The 26500-nt window shown below is 48.6% G+C and overlaps 2 protein-coding genes across 3 annotated transcripts in view; one reads left to right on the forward strand and one right to left on the reverse strand.

Annotated features, from left to right (window-relative positions):
* The window catches only part of LOC126572476 (neural cell adhesion molecule 1-like), a 192059-nt gene that overhangs the window by 135093 nt on the left and 30466 nt on the right, over positions 1-26500 (forward strand). Inside the window, exon 6 of the mRNA XM_050231822.1 lies at positions 15292-15405. Coding sequence (XP_050087779.1) covers positions 15292-15405 — 114 coding nt within the window. The remainder of the gene's footprint in view (positions 1-15291; positions 15406-26500) is intronic.
* LOC126572479 (proton-coupled folate transporter-like) lies at positions 8260-10775 on the reverse strand. Of its 2 annotated transcripts, none has more exons than XM_050231829.1 (8): positions 10641-10775; positions 10354-10561; positions 10172-10285; positions 9859-10107; positions 9319-9800; positions 9128-9254; positions 8899-9055; positions 8260-8734 (listed from the first exon to the last, which is right to left on the reverse strand). In XM_050231829.1, exons 1-8 carry the CDS (start codon positions 10773-10775, stop codon positions 8593-8595), a joined length of 1614 nt encoding a protein of 537 aa, XP_050087786.1. In that variant the 3' UTR covers positions 8260-8592. The 2 variants fall into 2 exon arrangements, with proteins under 2 accessions (XP_050087786.1, XP_050087787.1); XM_050231830.1 differs by having other exon boundaries at positions 10633-10655.

Raw genomic sequence — 26500 nt, forward strand, 5'->3', positions numbered from 1 at the left:
CGCGTTACAACAATCTAGGTCAACTTATTGTGGTGTAGGATTCTCTTTGATTTGAGGTACGGCAGTTTCCCTCTTTGATCCATCTGCATTGATGTGATTTGGACGAAAAACTGTCAAAACGAGTTTTAATTCAAGTTGTGATGCTTTACTTATGCACGTCGGTTGATCAATCATCATCATCAATAAATATTGATAAATGCGATTCAAGCAATTTGAATCTCTGATTAACGCTTATTCCTCGTGACACATTGGTTTTGACTGGCAGAGGAGTTGCGTTATAAGTCGATACTAATACGCTTCTATATATCTGTTTATCAGCATTAATCTTTTATTTATCTATCTATTTCAGTAATTAAAAAAGACCATTAAATACTCTTCAGTTGTTTCTGTTTCATCGCTAAAATGTAAACACATTTTTTCTTCTATAAAATTTGCAAACTAGACTGAGAATTGTTTTCGTTTGCAACGCTTTTCTGGTATACTTTAGACAGTTGCAATGAAGTTGCTGTCATGTGCTGACAGCTTTACTCCACTGCTATCTATTAATCAACTCCCATTTGTTGAACAAAACTACTGCGTTAATGTTTGCCATTTTTGGCGCTCCAAAATACCGACACAGGCCGGTGCATTCCAAACCATCCGGCAATGCTGATTCCGGATCAGAAGCCATGACATGAAAACAATTCCATTTCAATAAAACTCATCAATCCCGTGCTGGCATCCGTATCCCGGGAATGGGATGGGACAAAAAGAAATGGAGAGATAAAAAAAAAGAGCGAACGAAAGGTAGCTCGTGTTCTTTGTTACACTTCATTAACGCACACCGGGAGTCACCGTGACGCGACGCATGACGATGATGACGACGAGGAATCATTCCGGGACAGGCGAGAAATTACATCCAGCCCACTGACAATCAACCAACTGGCTCGTGCTCGTGCTCTGGCCCGTGCTCGTGTCACTTTATTGCACTGTCAAATTATGAGTAATTTAATTCAATTTTGTTCAACTTCACCAACCAACCACAGTTACACCACCGCCACCAACGTAGACACTGCCGCCGATACGTCACAGTTCGTTGGTGATCGTGCAGACGGCCGGATTTCGACGTTCGTTCCTTTGCTTGGTAGCAGGGGCGATGGTGGGCGATGGAGTTTATGATGGACCCCTCGGACGCCGGAGTCACGAAAATCTCCTATTACGACGGCGATGCCGGGCACGAACATTGGCAAGCGCCCCTCGGTCTACCGTCGTCACGGGACGATAAAATCCTGCACCGTGCCACGAACTGCTATTAAGGCCAATCAGCTTTTGACGCCCCGGCCCCGATGGTGGAGTTGAGTTTCGTGGAGGAACTCGGCAACATTATAAGGATATTATTGTCCACAATTATCCTCCGTTTGTTCGTGAGGCGTGTTTTTGTTGGTGAGACCCTCGTCCCGGTGCTCGGTCGCGCTAGTCCTCAGGACCTCAAAATTGCACTGCAGTGGGGACTACGGACACAAATACACACCGCGTCGTCGTGTCGTCTTCTCTGTAAAGGAACCCTTCTTCTCTGGCACGACAGAGGAGCCGCATCGGTTTACACAGTGGCGTCAGGATGTTAATTAGCAGGGAAAATGAATGAAAGGATGATGAGGAGCATCGTTCTGTGGTTCTATTCATAGTGTTGTAATGCGTCAGAATAGTGGAGTTGTTCATTAAATCTACATCAGATTAGAAGACTTTTGTATACCTTTTTTTCAAGAAATGATGATACTTCAAACTTATCTAGATAGATATTGTTGAATACTCTGTATTTAATAAGCTCTTCTTCACTCGATCTATCATTAATGATGCAGCACTGATGACGTCAATCTACTCAACAAAAGTACTGTTGCCATTAGTTATGGACTTTTTCTTTAATCTCAGTCCCCTACGCCAGTTAAAGGACCGATGTCCCAAGGTCCCTCAAAGTCATCGCTAAAGACCTTCGGGCTCTTTTCTGATTTGTGCTAAAGACATCAACCCCCCCCGGGGGGAGCATCCAATGCGTCCTGACACTCAACGAGAGCTGGCTCGCGGAGTGAATGTTAAACACATGCGTCTATTACAATCCTGGCGCAACATATACGCTCGGTTTCCTACCCTCCACCAGGGTGAAGCACTTTGGGGAGGTTGATGGCGTCAGCACGACCGTTAAAATGGTCGCTCTAGCTGGCCGGTTCGCACACCATAAATTCAGGGTTTTGCACTCCATCGTCTCCAGCTCTCACAGGCCGAGGATACGCTCCGAAGGACCCCTCTTAGGCAGCGCATAGCAATCGCTGCTGCACGGTGCCCAGCGATCCGTGATCGATCAATGTCTATTGTTCCTGTTGGTGCGTAGGATTAGAACGGCATTCCACATTCCGCGTCTTGCTGGAAATCGGGCTCCCGGGGGTTCGCTCCGAGGCGCCACCGAAGCGAGCGCTTTTCTTACGGCGGAATTTCGGATCACATCAGGTTCCGGTTGATTGAGCCTCCAACAAACCGTTGCAGATTAAGGTGGTGGTGCTGGTGGTGGTGGTGCCACAAGGCCTGAAGCTAAAGACCTTGGAGTTGGAGAAGGTTGTCGATTGGATATTTTGGTGCACCATCGACCAACGGGTGGGGGCCTCTTGCCTCCCCCCCCCGCACACACACCATTTATCACGCACTCGTCTCCGAACCGAGCATACATAACATACTGCTCACGCGAGGGAGAGCACAGCATCACACTCCAGGCCACTCTCACCGAGAGTTCTCGGCAATCGAATATGGATCAACCGAAAACGGTGTTGTCAAGTGGGTTGTGAACGATTTTCAGCTACTTTTCCTCTGGTTACCGGTGAGGTGGAGGAAAGGGAGGCCATGTAGAGGAAGGTATTGCCATGTTTTACAGCCAGTCCGCCGCTGCCCCCCCTTCCCGAACCCTAAAAGCTCATCACGCGCACCACGCTCTCGGAGGAGGTTATTTATGGGCAAAGCGGCGGGTCCAGCGTGTAACCCGGAATAGACGCAAACCCCTCTGCCCTGACGAAAGGCGTGTAGGCGCAGAGGGGCCATTTTTCTCCACACATACACACCCCAGTAACGGAGAAAACAAACCATTCCACCTTCTAGTCCCCGGTATTTGGTCTACCAGCACCACCGGCACCGTCGGTCGGCTGGTCGGTTGGAGTCATAAATTTCCAACATGGCGTGGCGTATTTTATTTCTGCTTACTTGACCCAACGCACCTTGAAAATAACGGGAACTTACACGGCAGAGCCTCGGGTTGTTTCCGAGGAAGTTGGTGGTGCCATCGAGTGGCCATCACCTTTACAGCACCGGAACGTGTGCTGGCTCCAGGAGTTGATGTTGATCAATAACTCGGTTGAATAGTACACGAGATGTACACCAAGTGCGTCAAGGTCAACCAGCAAACGACTTGACGGTCATTTCCCGATTCCTGGATCGCTAATTACGCCAGCAAGTTTTAGCATATCCGGTAACATTATGTTTGAACTTCCTCCCGTGATCATAAAAAGGTTCCAAGATCGAACTGCGTGAAATCGAGCCCACTCCCAGTGCCATTAGTGTAACAAATCGCTTGCAAAAGTCTGCGCGATGCTAAAGCGTCCGCAACACGGAAGAGCGTTTATTAATTAGTGCCATTTCTCTTGCTCTCGCCCAAGCTTCCAGGCGTCCAAAAACCTCACTGCGACAACGGCATGCCACTGGCGCATAGTGTGTCACGGGGTACGGACCACCCATTCACCGAAGCGAACGGAACATAACAATTTTGGGTTAGTAACTACTGTTACTTCCGGACTACTCTGGGGTGGGGCTGCGGTACACTAGCAACTAGAGCAAACTGTCATGATTAAGCACCCCCATGGAACACCCCCCCTTCGAAGGGGAGGATTTAAAAGAGCCCAAAGACTGAGGATACGTCACGCGTTGCTTTGAAGTTTTGTTGGGAGCGAGTGCGCGAATCGATAAGCTACCAACGGCCACAAGCAGGTCGCTGGCTGGCTGATGACCTTGCCAGTACCTTCCACCCCTTCTGACCCTCCCAACGCCACCCACACGCGCATGTCAACGTGTCAAATTAGAGGACCAGAGAGAGAGAGAGAGAGAGAGAGAGAGAGAGGGAGCAGCGACAAACAGCGCCAATCAATTATTCTCTCTGTTGAGTTTGGTTTTTAGCGAGAAATGATTCCCGAGCACGATAACCTGACATTACGGCAGTGAAGGGGGTGAGAGCTGACCGGGGGATGTTAAATATTCAAACTCAAACGAGGGATTGGGGGGGCAAATCGCGAAACAAGTACTCGATTGACACGCGAATCGCGCGACAAAGACATGCCAGAGTGATCGCGAACTGGTGAGCTCGATACGGCGTCTTTGACATCTCCTGATGAGCAGCACCCTTGTCTCGAGCGTCGACTATCAGCGGGACAAAGGAATTTCTATAATTAATTTGTCTAACCATCGGGTTCGCGCCTCAGACAAAGTGAAAACTTCATCTGTTTGATTAAACAATTCACGTTAACGACCTCAGTTCACACTTTGCTTAAAACACGCGCATCCCCCCCCCCCCCCACCCCCCAACTTCGACCACCACCCTCCGGGGGCGCTGATAATCAAAGAAACACAAAGTTTTCAGCGAACCAGCTGGCCAACCGCCCGAGTACCGGTCATCCGCCTTTCTCTCACTCGCTCTCGCTTTCGCTCTCTTGTCACTCTTGACGTTGCTAAACAAATTTCCTTCTAAAATGAAAAACCAACAGCCTGGGCGTTCCTTGGACCAAGGAAATGGAAATGGGAACCCCGACCACCCACCGCACCGGATCGGAATGCGCCGCATACCATTCCCATTGCTTATGCCAAGCCGAGGCTACAATCGGATTTTTACGCTTCGCCAAATATTGATTTGTCATCGTGGCGAAGTTGCGCACTGCTTGATGTACTTTCGATCTCCGATTGAGACGGGGGCGTTGCGCATTTGCATAAGTAAATGTTGAGCTCAAAGAGGCGCGCGTGGCCACTTCACAGCACACCGAACGCATTCCTTGCAAGACGTCACTAGAAAGGAACACAATTAATGAACTCACGTTGGTGTTGGCCAACGATTGTTTAATAGTTTCCTACCACGAGGCACCAGCGTGCCGATCGTGTTCGTCCTTGGAAGAGGCTTTTTCTGAGACTGCGAACCGGTCTCTTATCGCGCTGCTTTTTCGGCAACGGCCGAGAGTTGCTTGTTGCTGCGTTGAATGTCTGTCCCTGATTAGCACATCGCGGCGCTCGAGATGGCGTTCCATCGCATCGCACCTGCTCGCATTCCCGCGTTTCGATACATTAGCGACAGGTCTCGATAGCACGTCAGCCGAATGTGTGAACTCGGAATCGAAACGATCGGGACGAGCTTTCACCTTCCTTCTTTGTGTTGTGCTGCTCTTATCGGCATCAATCAACATTGCATGAAAAATTCATAAAATGGATCCTACCACCGTCACCAGAGCATTCGCAGAGCCCTTCGTTGCAGCCACGAAAAAGGAACCCAGCAAGCAATCGGAATCGACAGCAATCGAGATCGACACAATCGTGGTGACACCTTGTACCTTCCGACAAAAACCGGCTGCTAATGTAATATGCGATTAGATACCTCGGGAGGAGGCTTTTCGAAAAGCACATCGATTCGTAAGCAATCGACAATCGACGACATCGAGCGGCCGGCCGGCCTTTTTCCATTCATAATATTTGAATAACTTTTATCCCCGTTATCACACTTCTGTTCATTGTGGACGCAGTGTTTCGGTGCACGCACGTCTGATGAGTGGTTGAAATGGCCACTTTTGGCCACTTTTTCGAGCCCCGAAGGCCAAACTCGGTTATCCTAATGTTCTTATCTGCATCTGATTGATATGCTGACGGTGCATTAGCTCGTACCGGGTGGAGGTTTTAAGAGGCAGCAAAGAGTTTGCGTCGTCGCGAACATATGCTCGAGCTTCGAGTCGCCGCAGAAATGATACAGCATGGCAGAAGGAAGCAAAGTGAACGTCGTCACCATCAAAAGCGACCACGAATGTCCTCGTTAGCTCGCCAGTCCCACGCCCCGTACCATAAAAGAGTTGCTACTTTCTTGCCCAAAAGAGCACTCTGTCGCCCCGTGGATGCAGCCCGGGGAATATGGCATCATTTTTCTTAATTAAGTCACTTCCCTCAACCATCCTGCCAGCTAATTAGCTCCCTCTCTCTCTCGCTCTCTATACCCTTTCCTCGAGCACGTCCATGCAACCGAGTGCTAGTTAGTGAGCTCAACGTGAGCATGTTCTGTTCGTATAGTTCGTAGTTCACTTTTGTGGTGTGGAGTAGGTTCATTGAGGTAGAACCAGGATCTCTGGACCCGGGAGCAAGGCTATGGTGAGACATCAAACAGGCAAGGACGATGATTCCCTGAGGTGGACATGTTGGGTATCCGTTTTGATGACATCACAGCGCTAATCGAAGTAGCCTTCTTTTGGGGAGCGTCTGAATGACAGACGCAGCGAGCAAGGCCAACGTGATTTCCGTCCACACGAGTTGCCCAGTTCTGGTCCTTCAACTAAAACTGCGCTATCAACACTACTTTGTCTGCCTTGTATCATTTTCCCTCGAAAATCATTCTCTAACTCGGGCCAATGACCTCGTTCTCTGTCTGTGCCACTCCAAAACACCTTCGTCTTTTACTTTTTCATTGCTTAAAAAAAATGATGCTCACAGGTTGGTGCAGTCACATGTTGCCCTGTCTTTGAAATGGCTAATCATAAGCTCGACTCGACCAAGAATAGAACCTCTTTCGAGTGGGAGGCGGGCTTTATGCGCGAAAAGTTTCACCGCTTTATACGCAGGCCAAATGTCAAGAGTGCCTCGCCCTAGCGCCCTCCACGCCTCGTGCTCGAGCTTTTAAGTATCGCACCGAATGAGCACGATAAGCCAACGCCAACGCCAGCGCGCGATCCCGTATCGTAATTTTTTATTAACTTCCAGCCATCCTCCAGGGTTCCAGGGTGCTCCATAAAAACCGCTCGCCGTTCTCTGCGCTCTGTGCTATGCGTGCGACAAACATTGCGCGACTGACAAAGGGCCCGTGGTGTGCTTGGGAGCACATTCCATTCCTTTTGCACGCTCCCATTCCACTGAATTCGAAGATAAAGCCCCACGGGGTGCAAAGTAGCAACGCCTGGCAACACCTTGAGAGTTTGCCGCTCACCTATAATCCTTAAGAGCGTTCTAAGCCCAGACGTCTGCCGACTGTCACACCAGTGTCTTGTCACTCTCTACACTCTCTATCTCTGGCTGTTTGTCTCCGCGAAGGACTGCAGCGGTGTCAGCGATGATGCGTCAAAGGTCGTTGGTGTGCGCGCGTGTGCTGGTGGAGTAATTATTTTCTATGGCCCTTGCCGTCAATTAAATATTCCATTTCGAGTGGACGCTCGGAACGGTGTCGAAGGGGGAAAGTCTGCTTCACAGCAAACAAACCCCTTTTCTGCGTTGCGATGACACCACGAGGTGACCGGTGGTTGGAGGAAGGTGGTGCCATTTTTATCTCAGCCTCACCAGCAAGTAGTTGTTGCGTTGAGCGATTGCAGACGTCTCTGGAGCTGTAGTTTGAGAGGCCTTTCGTGAGGTGGTAAGCTTGCTGTTGTTTTGAATGAGTTTTTAGAGCGTCTGAGCGTTAACGGGATCATGGTTCACTCGGAAAAAACAGAGGCTCGATTTCTGACGAGAATGTCATATTTAAGATGAACTTTTCTCGAATATTAGGTCGCAATTTTATGAAATCATATTATTTGAGGCGTTAAAACGACTGCATCCTTGTCAGTCTTGCTTCTGTTGGCTTGATTTTCCTCAGAATATCAATGTAAAGCTGGCAAAAAACATAAAATATCTACGTTCTTTCTGCTTTTTTATGTAAACACCCTTCTAAAAGCGTTAAAATCTCTGAGAAACTTACAAAACCGAACGAAAACAGAACGGTAAAAGCTCAGCGAATGCACAAATGGATGTCGATTCGTCGAAATAAAAAGCAATATTTGCAAACGAACCATTACCATCCGTTGTAACAACCCAATCATCCATCAAATGCTGGTTCATCCGGGAGTAAGAGCTCCAGGGTTCGTCAATATTTACTTTTCTTTCTCATAACCCGGTCCAGCTCGTAATTGCGTATAATATTATTCTATTTATTAACTCAATTGAATAAAATGTAAAAAAAACACACAAAAGAACGCAAGCGAAGTGGCTTACCATTGGAAGGTAGATAGTGTTGTAATCACCAAGCCCGGTACCACCCGCGGGACTATCTCGGAGTGTAGGAGGTAGTGGGGTGTGACAGAGAGCATTTGACAACCATTTCTCGCTGCATCCATCACCATCGTCCTCATCGATTGCGCGCATCGACCATGCGCCATTCCGACTCCATTTTTTCTTCCATTTTCCCTCCGCTTCTCCAGTGACGCGCCAGGGGAAAATAATAATTTCCGGTCCAATCAGATGCATCCTTCCTGTTGAGCTCCACGGGGGGAAAAGATGGAAAGCACGAGAGTCTCGCGGATGCAGATAAACTCATCAAAGTGCAGTAATATCCACTGCAGGATTATCGATGCCCTGCTTGGCGCTTGATTGGGTTGCCGATCCTCCCGTCGGTTCCGTCGTTGCCGCTGCCTCCTCCGCGGCCTGTTCCGAGCGTCGTGACATCAGGTACAGCACACTGGAAAGAGGGAAAAAGAGACGAAAAGGACTCATCATCATCATCATTCTGAGGGCACATCATCCGCAAAGATCTCATGGAATATGATCCTGGAATCCGATAGAGGTTCCGACCGCTCGTAAACAGATTAATAACATTCTCAACCACGACATTGAGTGACTTACATGTAGAGCGCAAATGCCAGCAGCAGAAAGCCTTCACTAAGCCAGAACACCGCACCGATAACCGTCTCTTGAGATGCCAGAAACACAACGCTGTACAGCGACGGATAGATGGTGACCTGGAGGGACTCCACGATACCGAGCAGGGTCAGCATTTTTGCTACCAAAAAGGAATAGTAAATTCTTATAAATTGCTTTAAAATACGATCCCAGAGCACCCAAAATGTTTCACCGATTTCATTCTCCGCAACCAGCTTCGAGGCAAGACTTTTGGTGGCAATCGTTTTGCTGCCTTCGAACACATCGATAGAGGTGGCCACAAAGTAGAGGTTCGGTACCACGTGCGACACAGCATAGGCCTGCAACAGATGAGAAAGTTAGCGACAGTTAAGCCAACATCTGAACACACTAAACAGTACTTACCATGATCGGTTTGGCGGCCATCGAAAAACAGATCGAAAAAACGCAAACCATCGCATCGGACACGCCGAACCGTTTGCTCAGCACGCCCATAGCCAACATCGTACCGAGTAGGGTTGTGGCCAGATCATAAGATCGCCAGATACCGAAGCTCGTTACCCAGTGGAACTGACTGATGGCCAGATTGGCCGCTATCCCGATATCCGACAATGCACCGAAGTTGATGAAGAAAGCCAACAGCGTAAGCCACAGCAGATTCCGGCGGTTGAATTCCCGTTTTCTCAACAAAACCTTCACCGAATCGAACACCATCCGGTAGTCAAACAGTGAGCTAAGACCTCCTTCCGTTGACTGCTTCTCGCTTTCCACTGTCGTCGCTACCGCTGCCGATGGATCTTCCTTGGACTTGGGTTTCGGTTCCTCGAGCACAAACAATCCGTACAACATCGAAGCGGCACAAAACACGAGACATACCATACACAGTTCTGTTTGGCGAGATGAAAATCAGTCCAGAATAAAGCGCCATATCGCTCTGTAACTTACTGATAAATCCTAGTGCCTTGAACAGGTAGCCACTGAAGAAGTTCGCCACCACCGGAAAGAACGCCATCGCGACGGCAGCACACGCAAACCGGAACGTACGATCCTTTGGCTCAGTAGCTAGCGCCAGATAGCTGTAAATACCCGCGATCAACAACGGAACACCACCACAAACGGCCACCATCAGATCAGCAACGAGCAGTGACGCTTCAAGCGGAATTTCGCGCATAAACACCGCACACAGCATCGTATCTGGAAGAGCATATTGCGTGAGAGAACACGTGATCATAACCCTCGATCAGTGCACGATGCTTACACAACAGTGACACCGTTTGAGCGGCGATCGGCACCAGTATACATGGCTTCAGTGCTCCGGCACGATCGGTCCAGCTACCGGCAACCAGCAGTACGATCACCTGCACCAATCCAGCTGAGTGTGTGCGACACAAACACTCGTAAATAAAACAAAACAAAACACTGATGATCGCGGCAACTTACTCCAAATGTTGCGATGCTTGTCGAGTTCGGCCAGTTCTGTTTGTGCTTGTTTCTGCGCCAAACAGACTTGATCGCGAAACACGAGAAAGTTCGCGACGCCTGGTAGTGTCCGGGTTGTGGTGTCCGGTTCCTCGCAAATGTTGTCATCTTCCAGCTCCGACATGAAGGCGCACACCTCCAGCGATACATTGAGCTTCGTGGCACAGGCCTAATGGAGCAGCAGCACGAAATTAGAAAGGACGCCTTTCTTTCGCTTGTCACAACACAATTGCCACTCACTCGCTTACCTTCTCAAACTCAAACACACTCTGGCCGGTGGAACTGATTGTTGTGAGGAGAAAAAGAACGATCACCGGTTCGATCGTGATGTACTTTTTGGCTTTGGCCCACCAACGCGCGATCACACTTTCACTATCAGCCATATTGTGTTATTGTTTGATGGTTTTTTTTGGTGGTACTACTATCAGTAGCTATACAGCCACGGAGAAATGATGCTACTAGCGCTTAGCATTGGATTCCGTGACCGTCCACGCTAATCAACTGTTGACACCGGACTGTGACCCAACACGCCGCGGCGATCACGAGCTCGCGAGCTCAAGGTCTGTGACGTGGTGTCTTCCTTGAAAGAATTCAAATCCCATTGAACGAACTCACCCAATGCCCCTTCTACGCCGCCACTCGAGATCATCTTTTGGCTCTTCTGGCGGCGCGAAATGGCAAATACGAGTTTAATGAACGGAATCGGAACGGACACATGCATTGAGGTTGTCAGGGTGGCTTCCTCTCTCCTCTCGCGCCAAAAAACCGGGGGCAATGGTACCGGTTTCGCTTCGGCACACGTGTGTTGGTGCTGCTGCTGACTGTGGAGTGACGGATGGAGACTTTAGCGTCCCGCGCACGCACCAGATCACCACCAGAGAACCAGTTTCACGAAACTGATGTTGTTGTTGTTGTCGGCACTATGGTGATCCTCCTCTCCACGATCTGCACTACCCAGCATCATGCGGTGGGGGAAACCGGAATGCCATGCTCCGGCAGATGCGCAAACATCGCATCGTATTCGGCGGGCGGCCCGGCCCCTCGTGACCGTGACATTGTCGATACCGGCACGAAAGAGCAAACTTGTTCCGAAGCTGGCTTACGTTTTTTTTTGTGTCTTCTTGGTGCGTGGTCTGTACGGAACTATATCCGTTATGTGGCCAGCGAAACGTTCATAAAGCAAAAAAAAACATTTTGAAAGGTCATCCAATGTTTAATGTGTTCCTGCAGCAACATATGTAAACCATAAAACCATGAGTAGAGCACTCGAGAACGCCGAACAAGTGTGAGATCATTCTCGGTGCGCGATTGGTCGGTTGGATAGGAAACTCAATATTTCACCAAACCAAACCCACGAAACACCCCAAAAACCACATCCATCAAATAGCAATGGGCGTTAATTAAAGGTTGAAATGCGAAACTTTTCAATCAATCTCGTATTGAAAGTCAGCGCAACAATGGCTTCTTTTCTTCGTTCGATAGACATCCCCCGTGCAAGGTATATCAGCATCGAGAGGCCCCAAAAATTACCTCTCAACCTCACTATTGTTCACCAGTCAGTCAGTTCATGGCAACAAAACACAAAAAAGCTCGTCTTTCCTCGCAAAACTTTGAGGTGATGCTCACCGGTGCTGTGGAAGTAACGCCCGTATGCTAATAGGTAGTAGGAAAACATCGTCTAATTCCGTTCTTAAAATATCGGTGGCCACACCGACAAGGCACCAGTAACTCATAATCTACGAGAATACTGCACATTCTGGAGAAGCGAAACACTAGTAAACATCCGTCTTTGTTCCCGGTTGCATTCTCGGCAGCAGAACCGTTGAAGGCCAAAATGTTTGAGCAGCCACGGGCAAAAGAATGGCCCAAGTATTCTTCTAGGACTAGCAAGTGAAATTTAAGAACTTTCGCCAGCAAACCTTATGACTTGCACTACTGATATGTTGTTGAGTGACGCACGTCTTGTGGTTTCCTATGATAACAATAGACGAGAAGGCATTTTTAAATATTAGTTCCTCGTTGCATAGGTCTATTCCCCTTTATCATCGCTTACCATGAAGGAGATTCCGAACGTACACAGAACCGTTTGACAAACTACTTTTGAAGCAGCAAAGGTGGATGCATCACAGGCCCTATTTGTAAGCGTAAGCTTACCAATGCCTGCCCATCGAACTCGTTCGTCGACACCTTCATCTTCTTCTGGACGGCAACTCGGCAGCTAGGCAGCTTATTGGGACCGACATCACCAAGCGGCATCCGGTGATGGTGGTCCGGAATCCAGCGTCCGGAAAAAGATAGACTTCGCCGCATGACACAGCAAAGAAGCAGCATCGATGATGAGGGGGGGGAGAACGATCCATCGATACACAATATATCCATCGATATTTGACTCCTCCTCTGGAACCGGTACTCGGTAGCTGCTTGGGTAAACACGATGCCAGCCAATAAACTTGTTCTCTTTTCCGCTCTCGTTGCTGTGTGTACATACACTCGCTCACGCCAAAGCCGGGCCAGGACTTGCATTGACCATGCAAATCCTTCCCAACCCGAGGACGCACGCGGGCACGCGGGTGCAAATGGCTCCACAGGACACCGTACATATTGATCGCTAGAACATGATACCGACGACATCGACAACGACCAACGACGACGACAACGACTAGTTGGAGAGTAGTTCTTTGTGTCCACCAGGCCAGAGTTGGTCGAGGATTTCATGTGGCAGCATGCTGCGGACAAATTGTCTGCAGCTCGGTACCAGTGTCGATGCCAGCATTTAGGGCGGTTGAATTATGAAGCTTCGCTCCACCGGAATCCTCAACCGGTACTGCCGAGTAGTAGCGATCCGGCACGCTTGTAAGACTCTCGGTGCCATCCTTGTCAATACACCGACCGCTGCGGGGTTTCGATACATTCCTAGTGCTCCACCACATACAGAGGACGATATCAATTCAAACACAACGATTCACAGAAAGCGAGCAGGGAGTCTTCTCTTTTATCCACGCTTCTACTAACGAACTGTAATACTGTTCTGGTGTCCAGTCTGTGGTCCAGACAATAGCAGAGGGAGAGAGAGAGAGAGAGAGATGCGCACTGGGTCAGCCAAGTGATCAGACACAGGGACTGATTTACAAAAGATATGATAATGAATGAGCAAACAAGACAATCCACTAGACAACTAGACAACGCCACGCTGCATCTTCTGCTACCGTTCGCTTCATTGATTTAAATCTCTCTTCCCCTGACCTCTTCCCACACCGGTTTTTTTTTTATCCAAACGCTTCTGATCCATCCTGATGACACTTTCAATGAGTGCAAATTGGTTCGAGTGCCACAGTGCTGTCGGCTTTTGCTTCGACTCTGCAAAATCCGGAAACGACTGCATCGTTTCGATTGCATTCAAAACGATTCGTATGACAACATTTGGATTTCTGCAAGCATCCCTCCTCCCCCGCCGGCTCTGGCCGCTCCCCGGGTGCAAACATCTTGATCGTGTGTTGATACAGTGGCTTATCTGTGGCACTCGTTCGGAGGAGACGGCGATGGTGACGGCGACAGGCAGCCACTGGAACTGGACTGGAAGACGAATCTTTCCTTTGAACAGCGGCCGGGAAAACCAGATCGAGTGCATCGGTCAATCGTCTATTGAGCCCCCGGCCCGGTGGAGGAGAAGAGAAGAATGAGGCACCCCCGCCACTGGACCGGTTTGAACAGAAGTTATCAAATCAATTTTCTGTGGCCAAATTGAGAAATCTAATTCCGACCTCGGCTCCGGGGACCGTTGGAGCTGTGCGATGTGCGAAGGTGCGATGATTCATGTCCTCCTTGGTCGAGTAGATTGCCGAGCCCGGTTCCTTCCGGTTCTCATTCGGGCATCAGGAGCACCGGGAACAGGAGTTGGTGCTTGTTTGCCAAGTGCTGTTTGTGTCAGTTAGTTGCGATAATCCGGTGTTGAAATCCGACATGACTGATGCCCTGGGAGAGATTCTGGGATGCGAAAGCCAATGTATATTTGTGTGTGCTGGCACACTTTTCCCACGCAACCGATTTGTTGGCAGCCTCCGAACGATTTGGTCCCCCACCACCACGCTGGTTAAAGCGTGTGGCTTGCCCTAGAGCATTACTCCATCGGAAAGGCCACAGCAGAGCAGGTAGCACTACAACTTGGCCGGGGGCGGGGGATGGATCACCACCACCTGACCTGAGCGGGCGCGTGAAAAACTTTTCCCATTAATTTGGGTTTCGGAAATTCAATTATCACTGTATCACGAGTGTTTTCCGCTGCCGGGCGCCGGGTGCCGGGTGCCGATGCCGATACAGGATGCTGTGGCAGGCATTGCGATAAATTGAAGGGCAGCGGGGAAGCGCTATCCTGGCCACGGCAGCCTCACCAACGCAGTAGCAACGGCAGCAACCAGATAAATGAATCTGATTGCAGTTCCTTCCGGGGCCGAAGGTGAAGGTGTGAAAATGCTCTGGCGCGGAAGGATCGGTAACCCGGTATGACGCGCTGGAACTGGCTGGAACTTTGTCTTTCCGCTGATATTGAAACTGGTTCGGCTGCACTGCACAGCAGAGGCCTCTCTATCGGTGAGCGGGAGGTAACAAGTTGTAGGTAGGAGAACAAGTAACAAGGAAAAAGAAAACTATTATTGAGTTACTCCTCGTTAAGGAGTTTAATGGTAACGTTATGAGGTGAGAGAGAGAGAGAGAGAGAGAGAGAGAGAGAGAGAGAGAGAGGGAGTCGGCCCAGGTGACCACTTTCAAACCATTGTGGGAAATGATGGATTGTAAAATGTTTTACGTTGAATTCGCTTTACAGTCCAGTTGTGCTGAAGGGTTTTTTCGCATAGCAGCAGTACCTTAACCGCATTTTGATTGTTTATTTGTTTACTTTTACAGTTCTTCCTGAGCATCCGGTGGTGCTGAGTCAATGGGGACAGCAGCTGAACAGCTCGAAGCTTGGGCCGAAGGAGGAAGGTGATGATATTGTGCTGACATGTCGCGTGGTCGGTGGTAAGTATTGTGCTCATCATTTTTTCATCAATTCTTCGTGATATGGCGAATTTATACAAAAAAAACTAAATCAATGACAGAAAAGAAATAAAATTTAAAAGCAAAACTTCAATATAAAGGACTGCATAGAACAAACTAAAACAGCATACCATTGCCACGGGCTACTCGATGCTTGACTACTAGATGCGCTTACCCATTAACAATTCAAAACACGGTATGTCAATAAGCAGGCTGATTAGGATCCAACCAGCGCATAGGAATGAAAAAATCTGAATAACTAGTTTTACAAAACTGATTGCGGTGATTTCATAATTAACTTGAGCACCGGTTTCAACATTCATTCACGATCACTAATTACCGACTAGTAATGTGATTTGAAAAAAAGAGAGGTAGAGGGAGCGAAAAAAAAGAATACAATCATTACACAACAATGTGGGCCCACAATGCCGGTTGCTCTTTAAATGCATTTCAGTTGCTAATTGTTTATTACCACGCCTTCAATGGCTCGATGCAGCTGGCTGGAACAATAGCCGAACGAACGAACTTATGGAACTGACGTTGGCCACGCATGTTGCCCCTTTTTGCCTGACGTTTAATTGCATCTGGGCAATCAACAACTCCGCTCGTTTCCGCTACGTGACTGACGTATGGTCACGCGCCGGTAATTTGGCACACAATTGAAAAATTGACTTACGCCTGTTGTCATATGATATGCCAAGGGTGTATTGTGTAAGTCCGCATGTTCCCCTTCTTTGCGTATTGAATGCCGAGCGAGATAGCAGACCGGGAGCCAAGTTGGTTGTTAGAAGGAACAGGGCCTTTTTTCAATTATTTACAAGATCACTCGGTCATCAGAATAATGCCAGGTTAGGAACTCATAACCTGCAATCTTCACAGCGCACCAACCGACGACCCAAAGTCCACCCAGGCGCACAGATTGAATGCTTTTCGATTCAATTTATGAACTGCAGCCGTGCAACAGAATGCGCACTTCATTCGGGTTAATGCAGTTATATTGGCAGACCATTTCACCGGGGAGGCCTCACCGTCCGGAACCGACATTGTCACTGGCACAAGACATCCCAAGAAGCCATTCCTAACCTCAATTAAAACCGAGAAACCACGCCTGTGTCGAGACCAGGGGCGTCGTCTTCTGAAAGGGATTAGCTTCCCAGGTCGTCGAGACGTCCTCTCGGGATGGACTCGACCATAGACTACAACGGACGCCACTCGCACAGCACGGCATCGCTCCCCAGGTGATCCAATAATGTTCCGTACGAACGTACCTTTACGGCCACACACTACACCCTAAGGGCACTCGCCCTTCTCCACTCTCCACGTGCTGAGCAAGGCGTACATTTTACAATGATAATGACAGAAGTTTAATTGATTCATTAGTATGCAAGACTTACATGCCAAGAAGCGTCCGAGTTTGTGCGAAGCTGGCCTCGAGCGGGCGGTACTCGACCGGCGTCCCTGGAAATGGCTCTGGTTCTCGTCTTTGGCAGTTTCCTCGAAATTACCGTCACAGGAATCAAACGGTAAACAGTGGTCGGAAAGCACTCATGCGCTGTTCGGAAGGGAAGCTCAGGACCCAGGACATCTTCAGCTTCTGTCCGCCTGTTGTTGGAGCATTTCAATTGTTCGTCGAAATGCAGGCACTGCAGATGCTGAATGCAAAGTCCTTCCGACAACTTCCTACACTTTGCGCATCGTGAGGATTTACGCTATTGTGCTGCTTCATAATAGTTTGTGTTTGTTTGTTGGTGGTTATGTGCTTTAGTTTTCAAAACACTATGAAAAGTAACATTTATCATAAGTTCTATTATCTAATCGAAGCATAAGTTGCTGTAGAACGTAAGGATATCTTCTTGGAATATAACTTGCAGGGAAAAGTATTCTAAACATTGTGCTATACCAGAATCGCAGAACTTTAGACACTGGTTGTAACTGATCTTTATTAGAATAAAATAAAATATCAAAAATGCTACAGAGCAAAATCCAAGCCACCTGGTTCTCTGTACATTCCCCGATATTTAATACATCCCAAGGGAATGTGAACTACACAAAATACAACCAGACATTCCTAGCGCCCCTAGACGGCGTACTCGACGGCACCACTCCATCACGCGAGAGAGGATTTCATAAACCGTTCCGCTTTCCACTATTTATAAATCCTTGCACACATCATCGGCACTCGGCAGCGAATTCCCTCTCCGTCACCGTTTGGTGCCAGCACCAAAGTGAACTAACGCGACCCGGCGCTTTGCAAACCATTTCACGCGAACAACGAACGAACAACGATGGCTGCATGCTAAGAAGCTGCCACCCCACTCCCGGATAGTTTCCCCACACTCAGCTCAGCGAACGGGATTCCCCGTGTATGCAAACAGATGATAAGCGACCATACCGTGGCGACGGTGCGGTGCTACGTCCAGGTTTCATTCACAAAACACTCCACACCGGGCATGGGCAGCTCGGGGATTGGAGCAAGGGAAGTATTAAATAAGAGGATAAGTGCAGCAAACAAAACTTGTTCAAAAGCAAAGCATAAGCACATACATGCATAGCGTCGGCTGAGGTTCCAGTACACACCGTTGCTGTTGCAAAAGTTATGGTTTGGTTTATGCAAAACTTTTCACGACCCCTCTCACCCCTCCATCGTTGACGACATTTTACCGAGACCAGTGCGCAGAACAAACGCAGTGTGTTATGGTTACCTTTCGTCACCTTTTTTTCCCGATCAGGAGCGGGGCCGAGGTCAGGAAGGACACCGGGGGCGGGGGCACCAAAGTTGCACCAAAGGTTTCTGAAAGCTTGTTCCGGTGGGTGGTGTGTGATTGAATGAACGGTGAACGGATACAGCTCTTAAAGTTAAGCCAGTCTTGCGGTGCTGCAACCATCGACAACACCATTGCAGAGCAGAGTGGGATAATTGAAAAATGGGAAACCATTACGGTGGGGAATTGAAACTGTATTACAGTGAGTGCGTTCGATTGCGAGAGGTTTTACTGCAGCTCATATCATCTAGTCATCCGTTTTGAGTCGTTTAAGAGTTGCATAGTCGTCTTGAGACACGAAAATCGTTTAAAGTTTACCGTTTAGAAGCGACTATATGAGATTTCATAGAAATTGCAGTGAAATAAGGTTAAATTAAAATTAACAAATTAGGAACATAGTTGGCAATTAAGGTTTTAAAACTAATGTTACATCATTGCAATGTTGAAACACAAATTGCAGGCCGCTCAACTAACAGTCAGCGCTAAGTGTAAGAACGCAAATGAAGGTTACTATCATGCTCGGGCAACTTTAAAGAAAATACTCTGAGAAAAACACCCTAATATCTATTCGATCCCTTCAACCCCCTCTTCCGATTCGATCGCCATTAATCATCATCATGGGAAAACCGCGGGAAAGCGTAATTTCCATGATTTACTTTTCTGATTCATCAGTTTTCTGGTGGCGCATGCTGCTGCTCCCCCCGGGGCAATGATTATCATGTTCATCCTTGCGGCTAGGACACGAAGCTACCGATCCAGCAGATCGACCTTTTTTTTTCCTTCTCCAACACTTGGCTGCCTGCCTTGAGCTCCTTTTGCTCCTGCACTCCTTTCCGCAAAACCATTGTTTTCATCCTGGGGGGCCCCAGAAAACCTTCCTCAACAATTATCTCCTTTCCAGCCCCGAAAAGAAAATTCCGGCGATCGATTCATTGCCACCGCTCTCGCCGCTGGGAACTCCCGCTGGGCAGATAAAGATGTTTGCCTTGCCTCAAAGTGGAAAACAAATGACCAGTGCCCGTACCAGTGGACGTGGTAGCTTCGGGAAAGCCCCCCATGGAAAAAAGAAACAAAATACGGTCAAACGTGTGAAAAATCAATCCGGAGGCCTCGTGGGCTTGGGCCGAACGAATGGGGCCCCAAAGTTCAATATCTTTTTGGGTATCGTTTCGTCCGCAAAGCTGGCCTCTCCTCGCTGCCAGAAAGGGAGCTGAAGATGAAGCAGAAGCAGAAGATTGATAAATAGTTGCAGCAGGACCGAGTGGGAGGCCTTTCTCGTGGGCACAAATCCTAGGTCCCTACCGGTGGTTCCGGCAGCAAATGTCATTTATCATCCCACGGTTCCCGTTCCCCGGCACTCAATGCTTCTATGCTTGCGCCCCGAAGGATTGGCAGTAAATATGATGAAGATATTCGAAGCATCCCGGCCAAAGGCTCGCGGCAAACTCCCGGACCTGGTGTGGATGGACCGCACATCGGAACGGATCGGAATGGCCGCGCTGACGTGTGGTATGGCATTTATGAACCTAACCCTTGACCCATTCCATCGATTAATCATTTGACCAACACACGGCCACCGGCCACCAGAAACCACCAACCCGAACCCAGCTGAATGCTGCCTGGGGGCATCTTCGTTGGCCACTGGATTGAATTCCCTGCGCCCGATTCCCCACAAAACATTGCGCATATTCCCGGGACAAGCCGAGAATTCCTGTCCAAAATCCTGACCACCATTTTCACGCGCGTGACGGCGTGAGAAACCCCCCCCCCCCCCCCCCCCCCCGGGAATGTGCACAGCATGGCGTTCTCTGATTTGAAGATTTATTAAATCCGACGCCAACCGGCCACCACCGATTGATCACCGTTCAATCAACATCATCGATTTTCGTTGATTTTCGGGGCGGCCAGTTGGTGTGGGTGGCGATGTCCACCCACAGACTGACCATCCTCGCTGATGGTGACGTCAGTTGGCCTATGGTCCTTTCGATGCCTCGTGGATCCTAGTGCGTGACGAAAGAGATCCTCTCGTTTCGGGGGAGGAAGAGGTAAATAATTAAATAAGTCTGCCAATCACAATCTCATCACTCATCAAACCACCTTCCTGCACCCAAAACTATGTCACGTGTGCTTGCCCCATCCGCGGCACCAACGTGTCCTCGCCTAATGCGACACGACTTCGTTCGATCGATCGATCGATCGATTCCCGATTTTGGAATTGAAATTAATGATCCCCGTGTATGCACCCCGTGAGCCCTTGAAGGTGGGTGAAAGAGGGATGCACAGTGGGATTGACAGCATTCGGTGCTACCCTTTTCAGGAAAATGCTAATGTTTGAGCTTCGACGTTCCGAGTCCAGTGTGCCTCCGGTTCGCTGCTGGTGTGAAGAACGAAAGACCGACCACGTCCATCATGCCAGGACGACGAGCACGGCCACACGAGTTCACACGACGATCGGAGATTCGATTTTTCATAAATAACCACATCCGAACCGGACCAAACCGGACCGAACCGGTGCACTGGGTGATCTGATTTTCCGTGTGATTTTCCCGGGGGTGGTGACCAGAAGTGAGGACAGTGTTTCAAACACGCGGTCGACGTCGTTCGCCATCGCTTGTTGCTGTGACGATGGTGATGATGGTGATGAGCTGGCCTCGTACCTAAAGCCAACGATTCGAATCCATTCGCTCATCATTCCGTTTAAACAGAAACCACACAGCGGAAAGGGCAAACATTGAGTTCCACCGCCATGTTGTCCGCGAGCCATTTCAATCGAAGCACTCGAGGAGCGGGAAACTAAACGAATTTGAAGTCTGTTTTGGAGGAGCTTTAATCACTTACCATCCTGTCCGAGTGACCGAAGGACGCAAATCAGGTGATGTGTTGTTTTCCATTTTAGCGGAAATAATTGATTCACCAACAACACCTTTTTTCGGAGAATACATTCCAACCAAGTGGCGGCTCGAGAGAGCAAGTGACAGACACTTGAGAAAGGTGCTAAGCGATGGTTACTCCGATGTTGACCTCACGAGGCTCCTAAAAGCCAACATGGAGGTATTTTCTTCGAAATGGCCTACTGTTAGCTTGAATCCTGTGGCACGTCCTCATGCGTGTGCGAACGAAGCACTTTGAGCAACGGTGCGCACCAGGAAAATATAATCTCTGGCCCTGTCAGGAGCAATCACTTTCATAACAGCAATAATCGAATGGGCTAACCGCAGGGCTCCCATTCACGATGATGATGATGATGAAGCCCTCCCGACGCCATCGTTCCGGGCTGTAACCTGTCCCCATTTTATATCCTGGTACGGAGAAGCATTTGGATCAACTCTTAGAAGGATCTCATGTGGGCAGCTAACCTTCAGATATTCCATAAAGATTCATTTTCGTTAATCTTGAATTTGGAAACTCTTCAATAACTATGCAGATGGAAGGAGAGCAAGCACACGGAGTACTATTTGTGCGACTTCTCTAACACTATCTCACCACATTCCCGCATATCGTTTATGACGATGTCAATCGCTCAAACGGCCCACTTCCGCCTGTGCTGTGTGGTGCAGCTCTCCAGCGTGAGCTCCAGCGTTTCCGAGGAATCGTGGGAACTGTTTCCGGTAGCCAACGTACAAACACACTCACATGCACGTGGTATGCGTAGAGGAGGGCGAAGGGTGCGCACGACAGCATAGGCAGCATCAGCATCGGCAGTCGATTGGTTTGGACGAGCAAATTGGAAATAAATTGGTTTTCCTCCATCCTTCTAATATTGGAATTAAAAGTAAGTCGCATGGACGACAGAGCACCGGTGACCGCAAAGAGAGGGGGGGGGGGTGGTAGCCTCCTGGCAAAGCGTTCGCGACGAGCAAGGGACATTCCAGGATCGATCACGTGTGCCACTAACCAACCAACCAACCAACTGGATGACATCCTGTCCCTCTTCTCGCCTCGGAAACATGCCCACCCCCTGCCAACCAAACCCCTGTTCATTCCGGACATGAGCTCGGCCAGATCGTTGACATAACATGGGGTTGGGGGAAAGGGAGAGGTTGCCCGGATTCGTGTCCGGGCATCATGAATCGTCTGATTGGATTCCGTGGTTTATGACACGCATTCCTCCACTCCGCCCCTTCCTACCCGGGAGAATGATTAAATTTTTTTCGTATTTGTCATCCCCAACAACCTCCCCTGGCCGTTTTTCGGGAACAGGGGATTGGACAAAGAAAAATTCGTTAATTTCTTTTCCCTGGAACGAAGACATTCCTTTTGATCTTCATGCACCATCGTCGTCGTCACCGTCGTCTGTCTTGTGTCCGAGCGGGGTGTCTGGTCAGCCAGAATTTTTTTTTTCATTTTTTCATCCTCCGGAGGGTGGAGATTGTTCCGTGGTGTCCATTTTTCCGCTCGGTAGCCTAAGCGATCGCCAAACTAACGACGAACACTCGCATTCGGACCTGGACCTGAAGCTTTCTTTCGCTACGCCTCAGACTCGATTCGCAGCCACCCTTTTTCTGGCGTGTCAAGAGCGAGAGCGAGAGAGAGCCTATCGAGATGATGGCCACAAAAAGCACAGAGAGCGTAGTGTGGCCAACCATCATACGTGGCACACGAAGCGGGATCTCGGTATCGAATGGTCCATTTACGGAGACCGGGAACCGGAGGCACAGGCATTTGTGGTCACGTTCCGGTTCGGTTGTGGCATACGCAATGCTTCGGAGTTTTTCAGCCGGCACCACCAACACCTCACCACCATCCTCACAAACCATTTGATTCGTTTGGAAAGTGTCAGCCCAAGAGGCCGAGAGAGTGAACATTGCAAATGGCCGGCTCGGTCGGTCCCCGTCGGTCGGTTGGTTGCCTCAGGACGGGTTCACGGGTCACGGAATCGCACGTGCGCCGGTCCTTGACGACGCTCACGACACAGAATCAGCGTCTGTGAAGATCCCGTTGCTGGCGTTGCTGATGCTCCGTCCTCAAGGGACCAGGTCCATTACGATTATTTTCCATTTTGGCCAGCCTCACACAAAGGTCACCCCCGGATTCTCCGGTGACGGTTGGTTTGTGGTGTTTAGTGGGTTCCCCCGAAAAGCCCCTGTTGTCGGTTGGCTTGGGGTTTTGCAACATGATATCATGGATGGCGAGGTTGTTGTTATTTTCTCAAACAGCACCAACCAAAGGACAAGCAGACCACGCTACTACTTCTACTCAGCTCAGCTACTGGAAATCATAACATTACTAAGTAGTGCAGCTAACCACATCATTTTCAACTTTCGAACGGGGCGCAACATCTTTAGAAATCTCGTACGAGAGCATGTATTGAATTGCGTTGTGCCAAAGGGTGCCAGAGGGGATCCTAATTTGTTCTCTTGTAAGAAGCAATGAGGGCCGGATTGACTTGGAAGATTTTGCAATATGAAATCGCTATTAATGATGGATATTTGAAGAGTGTTACACAGATTATGGATGAGTATGCTTCACTTTCCGGCTCAGCGAAGTTTCAAAAATGGTTTTTACTCTTAAAAACATTCCGCAATAGAACGGATTCCATTCCAACACGTGCTTGAAAGCAGTCTTAGCTACACAATCTTACAAAATAGTTGATGAACAGCTAAAGACGAAAAATGGTAATAGAGGATAGAGAAAATTATTATAACAAAACCTCAATCTTTAGTGCGTATTAGACAATGAATAAAGAATTTAGAAGAGATTAACGTATTTATTGGGGTTTTTATTACTTATTACGATTTTTTCTGATTTCATTATGGGTAAAATGTAAAAAAAGCAGCAATTGGAAAAGCGGCACATTTTACGTTTAGAAAATGCTCACAAAAAATAATACTAAGCATATCTTTAAAGCTTTTTTGATTAGCATATTCTAGCTTCTTTTCCATAGTGTCCTATCCGTTTTTTTTTCATTCTTTATTCGCGTTAAATCATAAATCTTCAAATATTTAAATCATATAGTTTACCTTCGCTTCCATGATCAAGCACTATGCCAATTTGACAGTATGATAAGAAATCATGCTCGATTTGCTGTTGATGTTTGCTCAGGATAGAGTTCTCAATCATATTCTTTGTCTTTACACGTCGAACATAATCTTTTTATACGCGCTATAATTTATCTGACGTCCATGTGACTTACAGTAATGTTTACTAACTAACCAGAATCCTATCAAAATCATAAAAAGCTCTGAAGGTGGATGGCATGAGCTACTAATAAAGATTAAAAAATGCAATGCAAAATGGATAATCTATTAATGTTCGTGTTCACACTTGTCGTTGCAAAACGTCGTTTAAAACACGAAACTAAAAAAGTTTTCTGCCAAAACATCCCCACTACTAGCCCCAAAGCAGTTAAATAGTGTGCAGCAAACGACATTATTACATTGGAAATTATTCATCCACACAGCACCCGACACCAACCGTCACCAATCTTCTATTTATATCGGGTGCTGGGGGGGCACCTTCCTAAATTCACATTTCCGTTGGCATTCGCTGAAAACAGTACGACTCGCCCGGGAGTTGGCGTGTGATCTACGAACTTACCCTGAAATCCACAGGCCTTTCCGCAACCCTCCTTCGCCCTCCCCCTTATCAGCACCTGCATCGAAACGCACAACAAACGTGGAAATCGTTGGCCCATTCCCTTACCTTCCCCAAACTGCAACAACCGCCCTCCGAGCGGCACCGAGGAGAAGCGAGCTAATAATATGAAAATATTATCTTCATGCAATAATGTTGAAATACGACCATCTTTGATAACACGCGAGTCGTGCAGCAGCAGCAGCAACATAAGACAGCTAGCACTGCGCACACCGCGAACCGTGTCACTGTTGCTCCTGGCTGTACTGGCCGCGGTACCCCGGAACAGAACAGAACAGAACAGAACAGGAGTGGGAACAATATATCAACCTGATCACCCCGCGTCACGAGCTGCAACGGGCCCCCATATCCTCCATCCCGGAAAAGCGCTTAGCATTAAAGTGGCCGGATTGCGTTTGCCAGCTAGCGCCAGCTATCGCGAGCGCGTTACAAGCGCCAAGCGTGCCAATGATATTGCGGAGGAATAAAAGCGCGAAAATCGCGAAAAATGGCTCGCGATGTCACACGAGCCGTTGCCCATTTATGTGACGTGAAACTGGCGGAACACACCCGAACATATATCTCAATCTCGGTACTGAGGGTCCCGGGGCGTTCTTTTTTTTTTTTTTTTTTGCAAGCGAGCCCGCTGTTGGCTTCCACAAAGTGTCACAGATTTACATATTCCGGGCAAATAAATTTTACTCCGATAGCGTTGATGGAATTCCCATCCCGTTCGCTCTCTCTCTCTCTCTCACTCCCTCTCGGTTATCGTTTGCACTCTTACTCACACCGATCGCTTCTCGACTGATCGCTCATTCAAATGGCTCCGGTTCGTGCTGTTCGTTGATTGCAGTGCCAGTGGGACTGGCAGGTGGATGATGGACAACGTAATTCGTGGTGATGTCGTGGTGTTCTGCTTCCTCTCCGGCCACTACCGGATGCAGCAGGGAAGTAATACACACCACCAGAGCCGATATTGACATGATAATCACATGTCAAACGAGACACTCACTCGCCGCCACTGGGTCTCAGGTGCGATTCCAATCGGTCTGGCAAAGGGGAGAACCTTCAATTCTCGTCACATTCATCCAATACCTTGCTCACTGCAATGTCCCGGCTGGGGAGTGGTTGCAATAACAAACATTCACCGGAAAGATCCGGCCCGGCTCTGTGTTATCAAACCACCAGATGACGCACTGTTTGGCAATGCAGCTTCCTTGTTTATCTTTTACCCTCCACACCGGATTGACCACCCGGGGCCGCATTTTTGAGTTTCACTAACCCCTGCAAGGGACTCGCTTTAGGCCAAGGGACTCGCTTTAGGCTTTAGGTGGCCACCGGAACAGGTGCGCCAGGCTGGTGCACTCGCACGTAAAATAAACCGCTCGTCCACCCGTTCAGGTCATGGTAATGGGGTTGCATAATAGCCGAATAAATTTGAATCCTACCACACGCGGCTATCGGTACCTCGTTTTTATTTTTATTATTTTGGGGGAAAAGCCTTTCCGAGCTCGGTCAATTGCTCGGTTCGTGCCGTTGTTTTATGCGTGGTGGGCACATATCGTGCGAACTGCATCGTCATTATCGTCATAATCGTCGCACTCGTCGGATCGTTTCGGATTGATTTACTGCACGGAGTGAAAACCGCCACGATTGTGCGGCAAGGATTATCGGCACGCACTGATATGCTGGTGGGGGGAACGATGGTCCCCAGCTTACAGCTATTGACGGGGTTCGAGGTA

This window comes from Anopheles aquasalis, chromosome 2, assembly GCF_943734665.1.
Source record: "Anopheles aquasalis chromosome 2, idAnoAquaMG_Q_19, whole genome shotgun sequence".
NCBI lineage: Eukaryota > Metazoa > Arthropoda > Insecta > Diptera > Culicidae > Anopheles > Anopheles aquasalis.

Excerpts from the sequence above, each read along its gene's own strand:
- LOC126572479 (XM_050231829.1), bottom strand. The coding sequence starts at position 10,775 with ATGGCTGATAGTGAAAGTGTGATCGCGCGTTGGTGGGCCAAAGCCAAA. Across the intron at positions 10,562-10,640 it reads GTGTGTTTGAGTTTGAGAAG|GCCTGTGCCACGAAGCTCAA; the intron begins GTAAGCGAGTGA and ends CTGCTCCATTAG. Across the intron at positions 8,735-8,898 it reads CTGGCATTTGCGCTCTACAT|TGTGCTGTACCTGATGTCAC; the intron begins GTAAGTCACTCA and ends CCCTCTTTCCAG.